The sequence below is a fragment of the Equus caballus genome, chromosome 14 (assembly GCF_041296265.1).
Source record: "Equus caballus isolate H_3958 breed thoroughbred chromosome 14, TB-T2T, whole genome shotgun sequence".
Classification (NCBI taxonomy): domain Eukaryota; kingdom Metazoa; phylum Chordata; class Mammalia; order Perissodactyla; family Equidae; genus Equus; species Equus caballus.
Window position 1 is genome coordinate 17017316 of NC_091697.1, and position 21440 is coordinate 17038755.

The 21440-nt window shown below is 40.5% G+C and overlaps 1 protein-coding gene across 1 annotated transcript; it reads right to left on the bottom strand.

Annotated features, from left to right (window-relative positions):
- Positions 1-683: 683 nt before the first annotated feature.
- On the bottom strand, positions 684-1631 carry OR2V1 (olfactory receptor family 2 subfamily V member 1). Its single transcript, NM_001391247.1, is given in 1 exon segment — positions 684-1631. A coding segment is annotated over 1 exon segment (948 nt).
- Between the last annotated feature and the right edge of the window lie 19809 nt (positions 1632-21440).

The window sequence follows — 21440 nt, forward strand, 5'->3', positions numbered from 1 at the left end:
TCTAGTTGTGAATGCTTCTGGTGGTGCTATGTGGGAGGCCACCTCAGCATGGCCTGATGAGTGGTGCCATGTCTGTGCCGGGGATCTGACCCGGCGAAACCCCAGGCCACCAAAGCAGAGCACGCAAACTTAACCACTCGGCCACGGGGTGGCCCCCCAGGTGCTCTTAATACACAAATAAAGAGGACATCACCCCTGCAAAGATAACTCCAAACAGCAAGGATACATTTTTCCTTCTTAAAGGCCGCTTTATAAAGCCTCTAAAGGAACATGGAGAAGACTAGGATGTACCCAGGAAGAATTGTAGAGGCTCTGCTTGTGCCATTAGAAAGTTTTCATGGAAATATCCATATTTATTAAGCTGAGTCATCAATTAAGTAACTTACAGAATATGTGAAGGCAACAGGACAATGCCCAACATTTAGTAAGCACTTCATAAAACACAGCTATAACAAAGAAGAATTAAGAAATAGAGTGAATTTACTTCCAGGACTTAATAAATGATCAATAATGACAATAATAGCAGTGCATTGCTTCTTTACACATAGCAATCCCTGTGAGCTAAGGCAGGTGTCATGATTCTCATTTATTGATGAGGAAACAGACACTCACAAAGAGTGAGTGACTTACCGACATTATGAAACCAGGAGGCGGCAGAGCCAAACACCAGATCCCCTGGTGTTTCAGGGTTGGCTGCCAAACCTACAATTTTCCAGCCTCTTCCTCAGGGCCCCCATCACATCCCGATTCCTCAAACTATAAATGAGGGGGTTAAGCATAGGAGTAAGGACCGTGTAGAAGATAGAGACCATCTTGTCATGGCTAGGGGTCCGGTAGCGCCTAGGCCTCAGGTAGATGAACATGGCTGCCCCGTAGAAAAGGGAAACAGCCATCAGGTGGGAGGAACAGGTGGCCAGAGCCTTTTTACGAGCCTGAGCAGAGCGCATCTGGAACACCACCCCCAAGAGACGAGCATAGGAGACCACAACAATAGAGAAGGGAAGGAACAGCATGAGGACACAGCAAGCAAAGAGCAGAGTGTCGAAAAGGGATGTGTCTGCACAGGCCAGTTTCAGTAAAGCCGACACCTCACAGAAGAAATGATCCACATTCCTGGAGCCACAGTAGGGTAAGCTCATGGCTGCCACCATCTGGATCATTCCATCTAGAATCCCAAAGGCCCAGGAACTTCCAGCAATCTGCAGACAGACCCTCTGACTCATGAGGATGGGATAGTGAAGTGGGTGGCTAATGGCCACATAACGATCATAAGCCATGAGTCCCAGCAAAAGCCCCTCTGACCCTACCAGGGAGACAAAAAAGCCAATTTGTATGCCACAACCCACAAAGGAAATGTACTTCCTGCCAGACAGGAAATTGACTGCCATCTTGGGCACAATGGTACACACCAGCATAAGATCCATGAGGGAGAGCTGCTTGAGGAAGAAGTACATGGGTGTACGAAGTTGAGGGTCTGTGCAGACGAGGAAGATGAGGAGAACATTCCCACAGAGAGCCACTGTGAAGACCACCGTAACCACAGAGAAGAGGACAAGGTCAGTCTGGCTACAGGAAAAGATGCCCAAGAGGATGAAGCCATCTATAGATGATCGGTTCGACAATATGCCCATGGCTCAGTTGTTCACAGTCACCTGAGAACATAAACAGAGAAATTCTGAGATTGAGTGATGTGTCTTTACTCATCTCTGAATTCTTCTTCATCAGAGCTTAACAACATATGCTTAGGGACATGCAAGAGGATGCTCGTTCATATTCCCACGACCAGGATGATCAGATCTTTGCTAGCTCATAGAAGAGGACCACATATCTACGTTTGTATGTATGCATGCCAAGGAAAATTGAAACTGAAGTATTTTTATGTGCTGCAGGACTATTGGAAAATTCTAATTCAGCAGACAGAATATTGACTTTCCCATACAACACTGACTCTTTTTAGTTTGGATTACACAGACTCGGTAAACTATCTCTGATGGGACCATTTCGTACTCAAGAGATAATTTATATGTGTTACAGTAAGGGAGAGCAATGGAGACTTGAAATGTTCTTTCTTTTGCTCAGGCCAAATATCTTGGAATCATTTTTAATTCCTCTTTTTCTTGCATTCCCTAGATCCAAACCATCAGGAGAAGCTCTTGGCTCTGCATTCAGAATGTCTCAGAATCCAGTTAATTCTCATCATCCCCACTGCAACGGCCCTGCTCCAAGCCACCCTCCTCCCTCGTACGGATTATTATACGTATCTACCCAGTTTCCTGGCTTCTGTCCTTGAACCCCTTGAGTCTATTCTCATTGTAGTTCAAATGATTCTGCTAAAATGTGAGTCATGTGATGTAACTCTCTTACTGAAAGTATTTCAATGACTTCACTAATTACTCCAGATAAAGCCCAAATCCTTGCAGTGGCACCACTTGATACAGACACACACACACACACACACACACATACATACATACACGCACAGACCCCGGTACCTCTGACCTCATCTCCTATCATGACCTCTTTGCTCACTGTGCTTCCTTGAATTTCCTCAGACAAACTGGACACACTCCCACCTTTGAGGCTTTGCATTTTCTTCTCTTTGGAATGCTTTTTCTTCAGAAATCTGAAGATCTTTGCTCAAATGCCAGCCTCTTTAGAGATGCCTTCTGTGGAAGTCATGGTAAAACTATAAATGTCTTGCACTCTCAAGGTCTTCCCTGCTCTTGTTTTCCCCGCAGCACTTACAGCGTTTAACAAACACACGCTTACATTTTTTCACTTTTGTTGTCCATCTGTCCCAGTGGAACAGGAGGACGATTTATTGTTCACCATGACATGGGGCAGACCCTAGAATGGTTGCCTGGCTCATAGTACAACCTCAATACTCATGTGTTGACTAAATAAAATAGTCATGAATAAGTAAGATAAGGCTGCAACTTCCATTTTCTGAGAGCAGAAAGTCCGCCCCGCTGTAATTGCAGGAGCCCTTTTTCTTGACCTGAATGTTCTAGTTCACTGCTGGATTCCTTTGTCTGGGGAACAGTGAGTGATATAGTAGTAAATATCTTCAGGTATTTTCAAAAGATAAAGATTTCTGCGCAATTAGATGATAGTGGCATCTAGGAAACGTTTGTGTGGGGAGTTTCATTTCTATCTTACCTCCCTGCAAAGAGGAAATGAAGTGACCCCACAGGACATGCTGTCTTTGTGAAGACACAGGGTACTTTTCTAAATTAGGATGAGCCTGTCCAGATCCAAGCCAGGGAGGTAGGTTGCATCAGCTGTTTCCCTAGAGGTAGGGGCATGTCTGAATCATGCACAAGACAACATGCCCAGGTGTCCTTGCCACCAATAACACCAAGGTGCGAGGTTGGAGAGATTTTCCACAGGAGCAAATCGCTGTTCCCACAGACTTCAAACCATCCAGGCCATATCGAGAGGCAACCAGCCAACTGAACAAGGCAGGTTCCCCCAGAACTCACAGCAGAAATTCCTTCCCCTGTGCTGAGGATGCTCAGCCCTCCCTACTGTGTGCAGAGGCATTCGTCTGTACGCATCTTCAAGGAGATGCACTCCATACCCCATCTCTCCCCGGCATCTTATTCTGCAAAACTATGTGATCTTTTAATGACATTTCTGTCCCTATTCTGGACGGTTCCCTTGAATGCTGATTCTTATCCCTTCTGTCTCCTCCACATCACCAACTGGATGCCCAATGGGCTTCTCCTGCCTAAGTGGCTGGACAGAGCCCTTGGTCTCTCCTGGAGAAACGCCTGTTCTCCTCTCTTCTCGGCTCAGTCAATGGCAGGTCTGTCCAGCTGTCCAAGACACCACACTGATATCCTTGACTCCTCTCCTCTCACACATCCCAACATCAGAAACCCCTGCTGACTCTTCCTCCAAAATAAATCCACCCCTGACCACTTCTACTCCCACCTGGCCACACCGTCATGACTATTCCCAGATGATAACAAGGGTCCCTCACTGGACTTACCTCCCCACTCTACCCTTGCCCCCAACACAGTCTGTTTGCACATAGCACTGAAGTGAACCCATCTCAGTAAGAATAAGAGACAAAATGCTTCAAGAATAAAGCCAGACTTCCATCTGACCAGCCCTCCATTATGACTCAGACCTCCTTTCCTTCTGCTCTCCCAGGAATTCCCTCAACTCGAGTCTCATCGGCCTCCAGCATTTCCTCCACACAGCAGGCAGGCAGACACAGCCCCCGGGGCCTTGGTGCTCGTCCTAATCTCCTCACAGAAGGCTCTTCCAGATACGCTTCCCCTTGTCCCCTCACCTGCTCCTCACCTTCTCAGCCAGGCCTTCTCTCAACACCTATCTGGAGCTGCAATCCTTCTTCCCTCCCCATTCCTTCCCTCCTGATGTTTCTCATAGCCCTCAGCACCATCAGGCATGCTACGTTTAATCTGTATGGATTTTTTGTTTCTGCTTTCCCAACTGAACCTATGTTCCCCCCGATGCCGCTTTTACTCATGCGGGGATCCCCAACTCCTAGAATAGTGTTGGCATATACTATGTTCTTAGTAACTACTGCCAGATGATTAATTGTAATATGCAAACAACTCAAGAACCCATTCTAGCATCTCACATGCTCATTTCCTGCTCTCTAAACTCATTCCTTTCTGCTGGATGTTCAGTGGCTTTCTTTCTCTTCCTAGAAACCACAGCATAAGAGAAGCTACCTTGTCACTACAATATGCTTTCTGAGGCAAAGTGACTCCATGTGCCCTGTCAGCCCCCTCCTTCCTGCTGCTTCACCTTCCCCTCTCCCCACTCGTCCTTTATCTTCCTGCTGGAGACCACTCTTCAACCCAGGAACCCATAGCTGAGCACCCCAATCCAGACAGAGGAAAAACAGAAAGGAAAAGGTTAATGAGACATTAAGGAAAGAAAAAGGGAGGAGGGGATCAAAGGAAGAGACTAGAAGAAAGAGAGAGGAGACACATAACACGAGAAGGTGTGTGCTCCAACCCCCACTGCCAAAAAACAAAGAAAAGAAAAATAAATCTTGATAGAGGCAGACAATAGGAAGAAGAGGAAGTGCTGGTGAACAAATAGAAATGAAGTCATGAACCAGCAGTCAGTAACAGGAGCGGCAAGGAAGGGGGAAGAGGATGACAGGAAAAAGACCCTCACTCGCCTTTGGGTGGGTTCTCTGGAGGAGAACAAATTCAGCGGATACCCTGTGGAGGAGTTTCCAGCGTCAAAATCCTTTCATCCTCCTTCTCCTGAGTTTGCCCTTGACGTGTCAGAGGGCACAAGGAGGAGCTCCCCAGCTCTGCCTTCTTTCCTCAGCCCACATCACCCGCAGCCTCCTGGTGACTCTCCCACTCAGACAGCGGGGTTTAGACAGAAAGCAGCCTCCTCTCAGCGAAAGGAGAGAGGGAGAAAAGGGGCTCAGTCAAGGAGATGGTGGTGGGAAGATGGGGGCAGAGCCGGGACCTGTGCATCCAAGCCCACTCGCTGATGCCCGTCCACCTTCCACGGGCTGCCTCTCAGCCTGGTTGCAGCTGACTCCCACTGTCCATGCAGGTCCTTAACACAGACTTGAAGGAGGAAGGTGAAGCTGTCGACTCCCAGGGGAGCCCACAAACTCCAGCCCTGGAACAGGAGCTCCCAAGATTACAATTAAAGAGATCCAAACAGGGAATCTGGGGACAGGACTGGGAGCAGGGCCAGTGGAGACAGTGTGAGGAAACCTGGTCAGGGGAGGGGCACAGGGAAGCCAGGGTACAGAAATGAGGGACAAGTTTCTTGGTGTTCTACCCAACCCCCCACTACGGACACATTCCATCACTTCCCTATGACCTGAGGGCCTTCATGAGGTCTCTACCCACGGCTACCCCAGTTGGCTCTCCTTGCACCCCGCAATCCTCACCTGTTTGCCTGCCGTGTGCAGTCAGCCTGCATGGACTGAGGGCCCATGACATGCAGAGCACTGGGTGAGATGTTGAGCTTGAATCAAAGGTGGAAACTGAACACAATTCCGACCCCAAGGAGTCTCCTACCTAGAGGGAGGGAAAGAAGAGCACCAATATTCATGGGAGTCAGATGGCGTCAGGGAGCTGGGTGTCATCCTAATCTTTGTCATCATTTCTGTAGATCAGTACCCTTCACAGTGGTATGTGGACACTCCCGTGGTCTAGTCATTTTGCCTACCTTGTCAGTGTAATAGTTAGAACTCACTCTCACTCTCAAGAGTGTCTCAGGTTGGATGATAAACTTTATGGTCATTCTATTTTTGGCTTTATGTTTCATAGAATTAAGTCAATTTTCTCACTGGGCAATATGGATGCGATACAGTTGTCAAATGGCCTAATCACCAAGCTTATTTGGTTCTTCTAAATCTTTTGTTTTTTTTAGATATCTTTGTGACAGCATCTTTTGGTGTGTACCCCTTTCTGGGCTCCTGCTTCCAGCTACCGCAGCTAGAGGCAAGGAACACACCTATGGGAATTCTGAGAGGGAGAGGCAGGAAGACCAGGGAGCAGAGAGAGGAAGTGAATGGCCACCTGGCATACTGATTTTAGGCATATAAGCTTTTGAGGACTTGACCACTTTTCTCCGTTTTCAGTCTTCTCCTCTTCTCTTCTCTATATACCTGATATTTCCCCATGTCCACACTTTCGCTCAAGTCATTTTTCCCCATTGAAAATTATTCCGCTTCCTCTGTTCTTCTTCAGTCATTACTAATTCTCCAAGATCCAGCTCTAGCCCATCTTCTCCTTTCAACGTGATACCGACCCTGATATCAGTTACATTAAACCCAGCATATATGGGGTTAAAACAAAAGCACTCATTCCCTGCTTACTCCCTGGCTTCCTTGCTCCAGAATCCACTACACTCCATGGAGACAGACACCGCCAAGGACAAGCACCTGGATTCATTATCTCCTCCTCACAAAGAGATACAGGCTGGTGGGAAAGCCGCTGACCAGCAAGGTCACAGGCTCCCTCCTCTCTGCAAGTCGTCTCAAGGCCAAAGACAGGCTTGTGGGAAAGGCCCAAGCAGTAAGGCCATATGCTCGCCCTCCCCTACCTAAAACCCCAAATAAAAACTCTTCTTTTTAGCTTTTCGGGGAGTTTGGGATTTCAGCGTTAGCTGCTCTCTCTCCTTGCTCAACGCTGTGCAATAATAAAGTTCCTACTCTCTTCCACTGCCCCTGGTATCAGAGACTGGCTTGCTGCGCAACGGGTGAGCGAACTCACTTCACGTTCGGTGTCAAAAGTTCCCCAAAACTCAATCTACAGTGACTTCAGCCTCCTGTGCAGGTTTTCTTTTTTCTTATACTGTGTTACCCCATGATATCTCCTATATTACCATTCATTGTACTGGACAGGCTGAAGTTGGTCATGTACACACAAGGAGACACCTCTATTTTTGCATAACCACTGCTTTTAAATATGGCATCTCAATTTTTTATTCCCCATCTTTTCATGACATCTCATGCAGATTCAAGAGTTGAGTGATAAGACTAAGGCCCATTTAGGTATTCCAAAGTCCAGTCCATTAAAAATAAAATCTTGAATCTCACATTCAATTCAATGTTTCTCTCCTTGACCCAGCCTAAATCAAGACTAGCTTGGGTCTTGGAGACCCCCAGTAGGGAAGGGAGAAGAATGTGTTAACAGCAATTATTGCTTATCTTTAAGATTCTAGAGGCTGCAGAGGTATCCTTCGAAATGTGTGTTTTTCCCAAATAAATAAGACTAGGAAGTCTGAACTGATAATATCTTTTTTATTTTGAAAACTATCTTGTATAATTAGAGGCATTCTCTTTAATGTTTAACTGTAAGTTTTTAAAAATAATTTTTTGAGTGGCTAAGGCACTCAAATTACTCCCCCAAATTTTAACACTGTAATGAAAGAAGTAACTGTCACATAAGTGTCCATGAGATGTCAATATTAATGTTTCTCTGTTATAAATTCTTTTTTGATGTTCATCTTCTTATTATTTTTTATCCCTTATAGAGAAACACATTAACGCATCTACTGGTGAAGTTATATGATCCCTGAAATTTGTATCTAAATAATCCAGGGATGAGGGGTTCAGGGAGAAGTGGACGGAAAAGTAGATGAAACAATATTGGCCGTGAGTTGCTAATTGTCAGAGCTAGGTGATGGGTGCATGAAGGTTTACTATACTGTTCTCTCTGATTTGTTATACGTCTCAAATTTTTTCATAATACCCAAAATCTAAAAGTTCACTCTAGACCATTTGAGAAAACTGTACTATATCCACGTAATGAAGTACTATACAACTGTAAGAAGTGCTTCTACCTGTTATACTGGAGTGATCTTCAACAGATAATGTTAAGGATATAAAGGTGAATGCAAAATAGTGTACATAGAATGCTCTCTTTTGTAAGAAAGGAAGATAAATATATACATAGTTGCTTATATTTTCAAAATCAAACCATGAATGGATAAACAAAAACTAATAAATATGTTACATATAGGAAGAGGAAAGAAACGTGGAGAGGGGACAGAGATAGAAACTAGGTGTTTTTTAATGTATTTTCTTTTATAGTTTGGACTTTGGCAAATGTTTCACACAATTAAAAATCAAAATTAAATAAAAAACAAAAACTTTATAGCCATCGTGGTCTAGTTTGTATCTGAACAACTTTCACAATGAGAGCAATTGTAGAAGTTGGATAAAATACAAGAGAACAAAATTTTTGAAGCCGTCATAACATTACCAAAACAGCCATGACTCAATGGGCTGAGATTCCAGAGAGAAAGGAAGTGTGTTGAGATGAGGTGGACGTTCTGTGGTGCTTTTCCTTTCAAGAAATTTGCTGATTTATAAATGGCACAGGGCCTAATAGCTAAAAATCTGAGCAGAGCTTTGGTAATTTCATAGATCTGGGAGACGAAAATTGGAGTTCAGAGCCCTCAAAAACACCCCAGATTTCCAGCTAAGACCTCAGAAAGACTACACCCTAGGAATAATGATTAATTGGAAATAGACAAATTCTTACAAAGACTGAACCCAGCTTCACACAGTTCAGTCACAGGCTGGGTTAATGTAATCTGCTGCCAATTTAGCTGCACAACATAAGGAAAAGTAAATCATTTCTGGAGGAAAAGAGTACCACCCAGAATTTCAGATTATCTCTATAATTTGTAATTCACAGTGTCTTCCATTCAAGAAAAAAAATCAACAGACATTCCAGGGACAAAATAAAATGACCAAAAATCAAGAGAGAAGAAAATGAAGCAAACTCAAAGGAGATTCAGATGCTGGCATTACCATTCACGGACTTAAAATAACTGTTATCACTGTGTTCAAGAGAAGAGAAAACAGGATGGGTAATTTCACCAAGCAGCTGTAATCTATGAAAGAAACCAAATGAAACTCCAGAATTGAAAAAAATCAACAACTAAATTAAGAACTTAATAGATGACTTTAGCAGTAGCTTAGACAAAGGTGAAGAGAAGATTAGCAAACTGAGTAATAGATCACTAGAAAAAAGTCAAGGCTGAAATACAGAGAAAAAAACAATGTAAAATACGGAAAAGAGAATAAGAAACATATGGACACAGTGAGATCTAACCTAAATGTAAATAGAGTCCAAAAAGCAGATGAGAGAAAGAGAATAGGGCAGAAACAACATTTGAAAAACATAGTGGTGGAGAAATTTTCAAAAGTGGTGAAAGATGTCATCACAGAAGTCCTATTAACTATAAGCAAGATGAATAAAAAGAAATTCACAGTGTAGTAAAGCTGCTAACAATGAAAACAACAAAAAATTTTAACAGCATCCAGAAAACGACAGATTACGTAAGAAGTGTGATAAGAAGACTAAGAGTTGCCTTTTCAAAAAAAGGATGGAAGCTAAAGGACAGTAAAATGACATCTTTGAAGTCCTGGAATAAAACTTCTGCCCACTTAGAATTATATTTCCAACAGAAATACCCTTTAAAAATGAAGGCAAAATAAAGATGATTTCATGCAAACAAAAACTGAGAGAATTTTCTGTCAGAAGACCTGTACCCAAACCAAAACCAAAACAAATCTTAAAAGGCATTCTACAAGTAGAAGGAGGAAAATGATCCCACATGGAAGCAAGGGAATGCAAAGAGGACTACAGAGCAATAGAAAGGGAACATGTGTCAATAAATCTAACTGAATATGGACTGTATGAAATAGTGTTAATTAAATTGTGTCGGGTTTAAAATATATGTATAATTTAACTATATGAAAACAATGAAAAAGAAGGCAAAAGTGTGGGGTTAATGGAAATAAAGTGTTCTAAGGTCCTCATATTAGGCAGGAAGTAGCAAAAATACCTAATTTATGTTAGGCACTAGTAAGTCAAGTATGCAGGTTGTAAGTTCTATGTTACCATTCAAAGAAGAATAAAAATAAAGTATAACTAACACAGTATTAGAGAAAAGGAAAAGAATGATGTGTTACCTAATTAGTAAAAAAAGGCAGAGAGAGAGAAGCACAAGTGGGACAAGTAAAAACCAAATCATAAGACTATGTGTTTAATCCTAAATATATCAAACATTGTTATAGGCTGAATGGTATCCCTCAATATTCAGACATTGAAGCCCTAACCCCCAGGACCTCAGAATATGACAGCAATTAGAGATAGCACATAATAGAGGTGATTAAGCTAAAATGAAGCTGTTAGGGTGGGCCCTAATCCAATTTGACTGGTGTCCTTACAGGACGAGGAAATTTGGACACACCAAAGAGACATAGGGGCATAAGTGCACAGAGGAAAGAACATAGTGAGAAGACCGGCATCTGCGGGCCAAGGAGAGAGGCCTCAGGAGAAACCAGACCTGCTGATATCTTGATCTTGGACTTCTACTTCCCAGAACTGTGAGAAAATAAATTTCTGTTGTTTAAGCTCCCAGACTGCGGTCCTCTGTTACAGCAGCCCCAGCAAACTCACGCAGACATTAAATGCAAGTGGGCTAAATATATCAAATAAAAGATGAAGATTGTCAGGCCCAATTTTTCAAACAGCATAGGCTGCATATGAAAAAATGTTCTTAAAATTAAGGATACTAGTGGGTGTAAAAAAAGTGTGTACAAGTACATGCCATGGCAACAATAATAAAAAACGATGATGAAGCTATGGTGCTATCAGACACTAAGGTAACAGGCAAAACTAGAGACAAAGAGGGATATTTCATAAAAGGGTCAATCCACCAAGAAGATATCATAATTTAAAACTTATATGTACTTAATAATGTGGCCTCAAATACATAAAAGAAAACTTGATAGAACTAAAAGTAGAAATAGGCAAATTCACAACACAATGTAAGATTTTGGCACACATCTTTTAGTAACTTTAGAAGAAGGTGACAAAAATATCAGTAAGGATAGAGGATTTGAACAACTAGAGGGGCAACTTGTGGGGGGGGGCACGTGTAGAAAATTCACCCAACTGCTTCAAAACACACATTCTCTTCAAGTGCACAAACAACAGTTGTCAAAATCAGTCACACGCTGGCTCACAAAGCAGCTCTCCATGTATTTCAGAGCACTGAAATCAGGCAGAGCATCTGGCCATGTTATAATTCAGCTAGAATTAGTTTTAAAAAAAACTAGAAAAAAACATGTACATACACACTTATATGGAAATTAAAGTGTGAACTTATAGATAACCCATGAGTTAAATAAGAAATCACAATGGAAGTTTTAAAATATTTTGAAAAGAGAGATAAGATCTAACGTCAAAACTCATGGAATACAGCTAAAGCCATGCTTTGAGGGAAATTTATAGACTATATTCAGTTTTGAACATATGTTCCAAAATGAAAAAGGCAGAAAATCAATTGTTTAATTTCCATCTCAGGGAATTAACAAAAGACCAGTACATATATAAACCTCTTGTATGCATTGGTATATCTTTCAAAATTAAATACTAAAAAGTATGTGTAGGATCATGTTTGTAGTGTATTAACTTTGATGTAAACATGGAAGAGGAATTTGTGTACATATTGGTTTTTAAATGAACAAAATATCCCTAGAAAGACACATCAGATACTTGTAATAATAACTGCCTCTGAGCAGGAAACCTGGGTGTCTGGGCATTAGATATAAGGGAGAGAATTTCACTGTATACCCCTTTTTAACCTAGGAATTTTGAAACACACGACTGCGTTATTCATTCAAAACAAATTAAAAATAAAAGAAAATAAATACGGATGCAGCTGGGCATTAAATGGCATTCTTTCTGCCTCAGAATTTTACCTGAAGCAAAAAAGTTGAGGACAAAGAGTGATACGTTTCTGACAACCAAACGTGAAGTATTGGGCTCTAGGTGCAGGACTTGCCCAGGGTGTGATTTCAAACTGGTCCCATCACATCTAACAAATTAGGAATAGCTCCTTCAGCCTGTATCTCACAGGGGCTAACTGATCAGGTGGAAAGATTGGATCATGGAAAGTTCCTGAATTGACGCATCAGGGAGAGCTGCAACCCCACAACCTCAGGTCTGTGTAGGGGCTTCAGGAATTAGGAGGGTCACAGGAACTGTTCCCTGACTCTTGCCCAGTGGAGTCTGAGTATGAGAGAGTGACCAGAGCTCCTTGTGATGGAGGAGCGAAGAAAGAACCTGTGAAGGGAAGTGGGTAATGTTTCCTGAGAGTTAACTGGTACGCCAGATGTGGGCTGGACTTGAGTCTTCTTCAAAGGGAGCCTGGCCCTAACATTTATTATAGCTGCAGAATTTATAATCCAGAAAATAATTTAGCGCGTGGTGAAACTGGCTTTTAAATTTTACAATTAATCATAGAATTTCTTGGTATATGATACAGGTATAATTGGTCAACTCTTTGGGAGTGGAGGCCCAAAAGTCCATGCTGGCCAGCCAGCAGTAGCCATCATAAAACTGGAAGGCCTTCACCTCCTGGGGATGGTGGATGGGAAGGGGCCAATGGTGGGGTGCTCAGGAGAGCTCACACACAGCCCTTGGGAGAGAGAGCCAGCATTTGGTTGAGCAACTCAGAAGATACTAGGGGTGCCAGTTCCATAACGCTTGGTCATTTCTCTCTACTCATTCTCCTCCCCGCTGTGCCAGACCTGAAGGGCTCTGAAACAGCAGCAGGGAGTAGGCAGGAGTCCATGGATGACCAATCCCCTCTTTCCCTAGACATATCTAAACTGTCACGTCTTCTCTTGCCATTGATCTCTCTCTCTGGGATGACTCCAGGTGCAGCTGTCCTCAGACCCACTGGGTGTTGATACTAACGCTTCACTCTTGGGGGTATTCTTATTTTACAGTTCTCCAGAGGTACCTATTACATTAACTACCTTGTCTTATCTTGTTCATTGCACTTGCCAGTATCTGAAACTTTCTATTCTCTTTCAACTATGTTAATCACTAGCTCTCGAAAGTCAGACCATCTGGATTTGAGTCATGGCTCCACCACTTACTTTCTGTGTGACTCTACGCAAGTTCCTTTAACTTACTTCTTTGTGCCTTCGTCCCACATCTGTGAAATGAGAATAGTAATAGCACCACCAAGATTGTCCTGAGGAGTAAATGGCATGGTGCTCAAAAAACTGTTGTCTAGAGTCATTATTATTTGTAACTTATTTGTGCTCACTCTAGATTTGCGTCTGGACTCTCTCCTCTATTCTATCAGTCTATTTCCTATCTTTGTGCCAATATCAACTGTCTTCATTACTATATATTTAAAAATAAATCTTAATCTCTGGTCACTTTTATTTTCTTCAAGATTGTCTTGACCGTACCTGGTTATTTACACTTTCACGTAATTTTTAGAATCAGCTTTCAATTTCCATACAATTTTGTGGAGATTTTGATGGAGATTGCATTGACTCTATGGACCACTTTAGTGAGAACTGACATCCTTACAATACGGGGCCTTCGAATCTATGAATATGGTATATCCCTCCATTTAGCTTTTTAAATTTTTCTTAGCATGTTTTGCAGCATAGACTCTTTGCACATCTTATATTAGGCTTATTCCTAGACATAGGATATATTTTAAACATTTTTAAGGGGAATTTCAAACATACATAAAAGTAAAAACAATAGTAAATAGAAGTTTCTTACTATCTCTAGCTTGCTATGAGTGATCATTAATGGGTATTGAATTTCATTAAATGACATTTCTGCACATCTTGAGATGATCATATTTCTCCCTTAATACTGTTTCTATTTTTATTTACCATATTAACCATGCCCCTTACTTTTTGTATTTCTGATGGACAAGATGCCCTAGAGCCCACTGAAATTATTCATACTAGCCAGTCCTAAACCTGCTTACTCTGCCTTGCCCATTCCTTCCTGCAAAAGCCACAATTAAAGCTCTTGTCCACGCTTCTCTCTCTGCCTCCTGACTGACTACAATGCTTCCCTTTCTAAATTTACAAATACCTGTGTACTGTTTCTCGGAGTATCCTTATTGTATTTTTAATGTTCTTAGTATCCGTTGCTTTTCAGAGTATCCTTATTATATTTTTAATGTTCTTAGTATCCATAGTGATATCCCATTTTTCATTCTAGATATTTATGAATTGTATCCTTTTCTTTGTTTCTTGATTGGTCTTGCCATGTATTTATGAATTTCATTAATATTCCCAAAGAACAAAGTGTTGGTTTGTTGACTTTTCTCTCTTATATGTTTGTTTTGTGTTCCACAAATTAATGCTTCCCCCCAGATTTATTGAAATATAATTGACAGGTAACATTATGTAAGTTCAAGGTGTACAGCATGATGATCTGATACATGTGTATATTGCTAAATGATTACCACAATAGGGTTATTAATGCCTCCATGATCTCACAAAATTACCATTTTTTCATGGTAAGAACACTTAAGGTCTACTCTTAAGCAACTTTCAAGTATATAATACAATATTCTTATCTATTGTCACCATGATGTACATTAGATCACTGGAAATCATTTTATCTTTGAACTGGAATTTTGTACCCTTTGACTAACATCTTCCCATTTCTCGCATCTCCAAGCCCCTTGGTAGCTACCATTCTACTCTCTGTTTCTATGAGTTTGTCTCTTTTAGATTCCACATGTAAGTACTATCATACAGTACTTGTCTTCTTCTGCCTGGCTTGTTTCACTTAGCATAATGCCCTCAAATTCCATCCATGTTGTTGCAAAAGGCAGGATTTCCTTTTTTCTCATGGCTGAATAATCTTTCATTACATCTATCTATTTATCTATCTATCTATCTATCTATCTAATTGATAGATATCAATAGATATAACTTATAGATAGATGTAATTTATATATATATAAATACACCTATCTATCTATATCTAATCTATATCTATCACATCTTCTTTATCCTCTAGTCCATTGAAGGATATTTATGTTATTTCCATATCTTAGCTACTGTGAATAATGCTGCATGAACATGGGAATGCAGATATCTCTTAGATATCCTGTTTTCATTTCCTTTGGATATATACCCAGAACTGTGAATGCTGAATCATCTGGTAGCTCTATTTTTAACTTTTTGAGGAACCTCTATACTGTTTTCCATAGTGTCTGCACCAATTTATATTTCCATCAACAGTGTACAAAGTTTCCCTTTTCTTCACGTGCTCACCAACACTCTTATCCCCCTTTTCTTAGGCATTCTAACAGGTGTGAGGTGATATTTCATTGTGGTTTTGATTTGCATTTTCCTGATGATTAATGATCTTGAGCATGTTTTCATGTATCTGTTGGTCATTTGGATGTCTTCTTCTGGAAAAATGTCTATTTAGTTCATCCGCCCATATTTTAAATGAATTGTTTGTTTGCGTTGTATGATTCCTCATATATTTTAGATATTAACCCCTTAGAAGATATACGGTTTGCAAATATTTTCTCCCATTCTATAAGCTGCTTTTTCATTTTGTTGATTGTTTCTTTTACTGTGCAGAAGCTTTTTAGTTGATGTGGTTTCAGTTGTTTATTTATGCTTTTGTTGCTTGTGCTTTGGTGTCATATCAAAAAAATCATTGCCAAGAATAACGTCAAGAAGTTTGCCACCTATATTTTCCTTTAGGAGTTTTACAGTTTCAGGACTTATGTTTAAGTCCTTAATCAAATTCAAGTTAATTTTGTGAGTAGTGTAAGATAGGAGTCCAATTTCATTCTTCTGCCTGAGATTATCCAGTTTTCCTAACACAATTTATTGAAGAGAACATTCTTTCCTTGTTGAGTATTCTTGGCTCCCATGTCAAACATTAGTTGACTGTACCTGCGAGGGTTTATTTATGGGGTCTTAATTCTGTTCCATTTGTCCATGTATCTGTTTTCATGCCAGTACTATACTATTTTGATTACTATAGCTTTGTAATATAGTTTGAAATCAGGAAGTGTGATGCCTTCAGCTTTGTTCTTCTTTCTCAAGATTGCTTTGGCTATTTGGCTTTGTGGTTTAGTACAAATTTTGGGATTGACTTTTTTTCACATCTGTGAGAAATGCCATTGGAATTTTGATAGGGATTGTGATGAATCTACAGATGACTTTAGGTAGTATGGATATTTTAACAGTATTAATTCTTCTGACCCATGAACACAGGATATCTGCCCATTTGTTTGCATCTTCTTCAATTTCTTTCATCAAAATACTGTAGTTTTTATTGTACAGAATTTTCACCTCCTTGACTAAATTTATTCCTAAGTATTTTTGGTTTTGATGCTATTATAAATGAAATTTTCTTTATTTCTTTTTCATATGTTTTTGTTAGCGTATATAAATGCTACTGATTTCTGTATGTTGATTTCGTATCTTGCACCTTAGTGAGTTCATTTGTTAATCCTAACAGGTTTTTTTGGTGGGATCTTTAGCATTTTCTTTATATATAAGATCATTTTATCTGCAGAGACAATTTTACTTCTTCCTTTCTGATTTGGATGCCTTTTGCTTCTTGCATAATTTCTCTGCCTAAGACTTCCAGTACTATTTTAAATAGGAGTGTTGAGAGTGGACACCCTTGTCTTGTTTCTGATCTTAGAGGAAAAGCTTTCAATGTTTCACCATTGGGTATGATGTTAGCTGTGGGCTTGTCAAATATGGCCTTTATTATGTTGAGGTACCTTCCTTCTATACCCAATTTGTTGAGAGTTTTTGTCATGAAAGGATGTAATATTTTGTCAAATACTTCTTCGGCATCTATTGAGATGACCACATTATTTCTATATTTTATCCTATTAATGTGTACCACACTTATGATTTTCATGTATTGAATCACCCTTGAATTCCAGGGATAAGTCCTACTTGATCATAGTGTATGATCTTTTCAATGTGCTGTTGAATTCTGTTTGGTAATATTTTGTTGAGGATTTTTGCACCTATGTTATCAGGGATATTGGCCTGTAGTTTTCTTTTCTTGTAGTGTTCTTATCTGGCTTTGGTGTGACGATAAACCTGACCTCATAAAATGAGTTTTGGAGTGTTCCTTCCTCTTCAGTTTATTGGAACAGTTTGAGAAGGACTGGCACTAATTCCTCTTTAAATGTTTGGTAGAATTCACCATGAAACCACCTGGTCCTGGGTTTCTCTTTGTTGGAAGGTTTTGATTACTGATTCAATCTCCCTACTCATTATTGTTCTTTTCAGATTTTCTATTTCTTCCCGAATCAGTCATGGTAGGTTGTATATTTTAGAAATTTATCCATTTCTTTTAGGATATTCAATTTTTTGGCATATAATTGTTCATAGTATTCTCTTATGATCATTTGCATTTCTGTGGTATTGGTTTGTAATTTCTCCTCTTTCATTTCTGATTCTATTCATTTGAGTGCTCTCTCTTGTTCTTGGTTAGTTTAGCTAAATGTTTGTCAGTTTTGTTTATCTTTTCAAAAAACCAATTGCTAGTTTCATTGGTCTTTTCTGTTGGTTTTCTACTTTCTATTTCATATATTTCTGCTCTAATATTTATTGTTTTATTCCTTCTGCTAACTTTGGGCTTAACTTTTTCTTCCTTTTCTAGTTCCTTGTGGTATAGAGTTATATTGTTTGAGATTTTAAAAATTAATGTAGGCATTTATTGCTATAAACTTTCCTCTTAGAACTGACTTGCTGCATCCCATAAATTTTGCTGTGGTGTGTTTTCATTTTTATTTATCTCAAGATATTTTTTGATTTCCCCTTTGACCTATGGTTGTGTTGAATAGTGTTTAATTTCCATATATTCGTGAATTTTCCAATATTCTTTTTGTTATTGATTTCTAGTTTCTTATGATTTTGGTTGGAAAAGATACTAGATGTTAATTCAGCCTTCTTGAATTTGCTAAGATTTGTTTTTAGCAAAACACATGATCTATCCCAGAGTATGTTCTGCATGTGCTTGAGAAGAGCGCGCACCCTGCTGCTGTTGGATGGATGTGACATATGTGTGTAGTGTTATGTGTGTGTGTGTGTCAAGGATGCTGATTCCTTACTGATTTTCTGTCTGGTTGATCTATCCATTGTTGAGAGTGAGATATTAAAGTTCCCAACTATTATTGCATTTCTGTTTATTTCTCTTTTCATTCTTGTTAATATTTGCTTTATGTATTTAGATACTCTAATGTTGAAGGCATAAACATTTACAATTGTTTTATCTTCTCAGTGAATTGACCATTGTATTATTATATAATGACCTTTGTCTCTTTTGACAGTTTTTGACTGAAAGTCTATTTTGTCTGATCTGAGAATAACCATCCCGCTCACTTTTGGTTACCATTTGCATGGAATAGGAGTTGGGCCTGGGAAGCTTCGTTTCTTGATATTCTCTGTACCTTAGTTTCTCTGTGAAAGAACTTCAAGGTCCTGTGATTAGCCACAACTTTAGTGGGAGCCCAGCATGAGGTCATATGGACTTTAACAGCTTGTAACTTCTATTTGGTTGTAAATCTCAGGGAGTCAGAAGTTAAAAAAACAACCATTTACATGTGAGTGTAACTAAAGACCCAGGGAACTGGGAATGTGTGAAAAGTTACAGCGAGCCTTTTGTAAGCAGCATATAGTTGGGTCCTGTTGTTGTTTTTGTTTTTTATTCCTTCAGCCACTCTCTGTCTTTTGATAAAATTTAATCTATTTATGTAAGAGTTTACTACGGCCATTTGTTAATTATTTTCTGACTATTTTGTAGTTCCTTTGCGTCTTTCTTCTTTTCTTGCTGTCTTTTAAAATAATTTGATGACTTTCGTGGTGACATGCTTTGATTCCTTTCTCTTTCTCTTTTATTTATTATAGGTTTTATCTTTGTGATTACTATATTGTTACTGGCTCTTAGTTAATATCAGCCCTGATATTCGGTGCCCTACAGTGAACCCAACATACATGAGGTTAAAACCAAAATCACGCATTCCCAGTTCCCTGGGTCTTTAGTTACACTCACATGTAAATGGTTGTTTTTTTAACTTCTGACTTTTTTGTACATGTATTGTTTTTCTAATTTTGTTTAATTATCTGTGCTTTCTTGTATTTCACTGAACTTCTTTAGGAGGATTATTCTGAATTCTTTGTCAGTCAGTAAATAGAGTTCTTTAGGGTTGGTTATTGGAGTTTTATCAGTTTCCTTTAGTGTTGTCATGTTTCCTTAGTTCTTTGCAATCTTTGTATCCTTGCATGGTTGTCTACACATTTGAAGAAGTGGTCACCTCTTTTAGACTTTACAGGTACACTTCAGCAGGGAAAGTCTTTCATAAGTCAGCCCATCCTGGGGTTCTGGATGAGCCACCTAGTGGTGTCCATGCATGGACAGCGCTTGTTGCTGAGTTTTCTCTTTGGACATGGCCAATGCCTTTGCTTTGAGGTTGAGTGCAGTTACTGGATGGGTTCTGTATCTGGGTGTGGTCGTTGGGTGAGATCCTTGGCTTGGCAGTGTTCTGTCTGGATCTTACAGTCAGATAGGCAGCAGCACTGGCTACATGATCAGGTGGGGATGTTGGCTTGACTCTGGGGTTGGTTGGGGTTTCAGGCTGTACCTCACAGTGACCTCCGGTTGGTTGGGATCCCAGGCTGTATACTCTGACCAGGTGGAGTTGCTGGCAGAGATCCATGTTCAGGTAGGGCCACAAGTTGGTCTCTGTGATCAGACAGGCCCACAGGCCGTGCTCTGCAGTTGGGCAGAGTAGCAGGGTGGGGTCTGTGATTGGGTGGGGCTGCAGGCTGTGCTCTTCAGTTGGGTGAGGTCATTGGTAGAGTTCCCCACCTGGGTGGGGCCACTGGCTGTGCTCTGCGGTAGGGCGGGGTCACTGACTATGCTCTGTGATCAGGCAGAGTTGCAGGCTGAGCTCTGTGGCTAGACCAGATCACTGACTGGAATCTCACCATGCAGAACTGCTGACTATGCTCTTTGGCCAAATAGAGCCAATGATTTGGCCTCACAGGTGGGTGGAGCTGATGGCCAAGCTGTTTGGATGAGGTCCTAGCAGGGATGTGGTGAGAATGCCAAGATCCATGTGCTGGTCTCTGTGAGTCCCACTCCCTTATTTGTTCCTAGCTGACTCCAGGCAGGCTAGCCTTAAAAGAAAATTTCCCCAGTGTTCCCTGTGTGGTGAGACAGAATTAGGTCTCCCTGGGAGTGCCTCAGAATGCAGAAGAACCTGGATGTCTGCCTTGGGCTCTTTTCCTCACTGGAGAAACCTGGGGATCTCTCTTGATGTGGCACCGTACTGACCTGAGGGAGGGGCAACATGGTCATAGTGAAAGTGCTTCTCTTACCCTTCTAATGTGGCTGTTCTAGTGTTTTATGCTCCAATAAGGTGCTTCAGCCTAACCTCCAGGTTCTGGAATTTTCACAAAGGCATTTTTGTCTACAGATAGTTGCTAATCTGCGTTTTTCTTTTGAGAAAGATTGGCCCTGAGCTAACATCCATGCCCATCTTCCTCTACTTTATATGTGGGACATGTACCACAGCATGGCTTGATAAGCGGTGCGTAGGTCTGCACCCAGGATCCAGGCTGGCGAAGCAGAGTGCGTGAACTTAACCACTGAGCCACTGGGCTGGCCCTGCTAATCTGCATTTTTGAGAGGAATATTAGAGCCAAGGACCTCCTAGTCTGCCATTTTGCTGATGTCAGTCACTACTGGCAGTTATTTTCTTTCAGTATTTTAAATATGTCCTTTCATTATCTTCTAGTTTCCACCATTTATAATGAGAAGTCTGCCATCATTCTTCCATTCTTGTAGTTTTTCTCCCTGAAAGGAACAGGTCTTTTACCTTTAGCTGATTTTAAGATTTTTTTTTCTTTTTTACTTTCGTCCTCCACAATTTTGCTATGGTGCACCTAGGTGTAGATTTCTTTCTACTTGCTTGGTGTTCTTAGATTCTTGAATCTGTGAGTGATGTATGTACTTCATTAGTTTTGGAAAATTCCTGGTTGTTTCTTCTTCAAACATTGTTTCTGTCCTATTTGTTGTCTCCTTTCCTCATAAAGTTCAAAATACATATTAAATATACATATATAT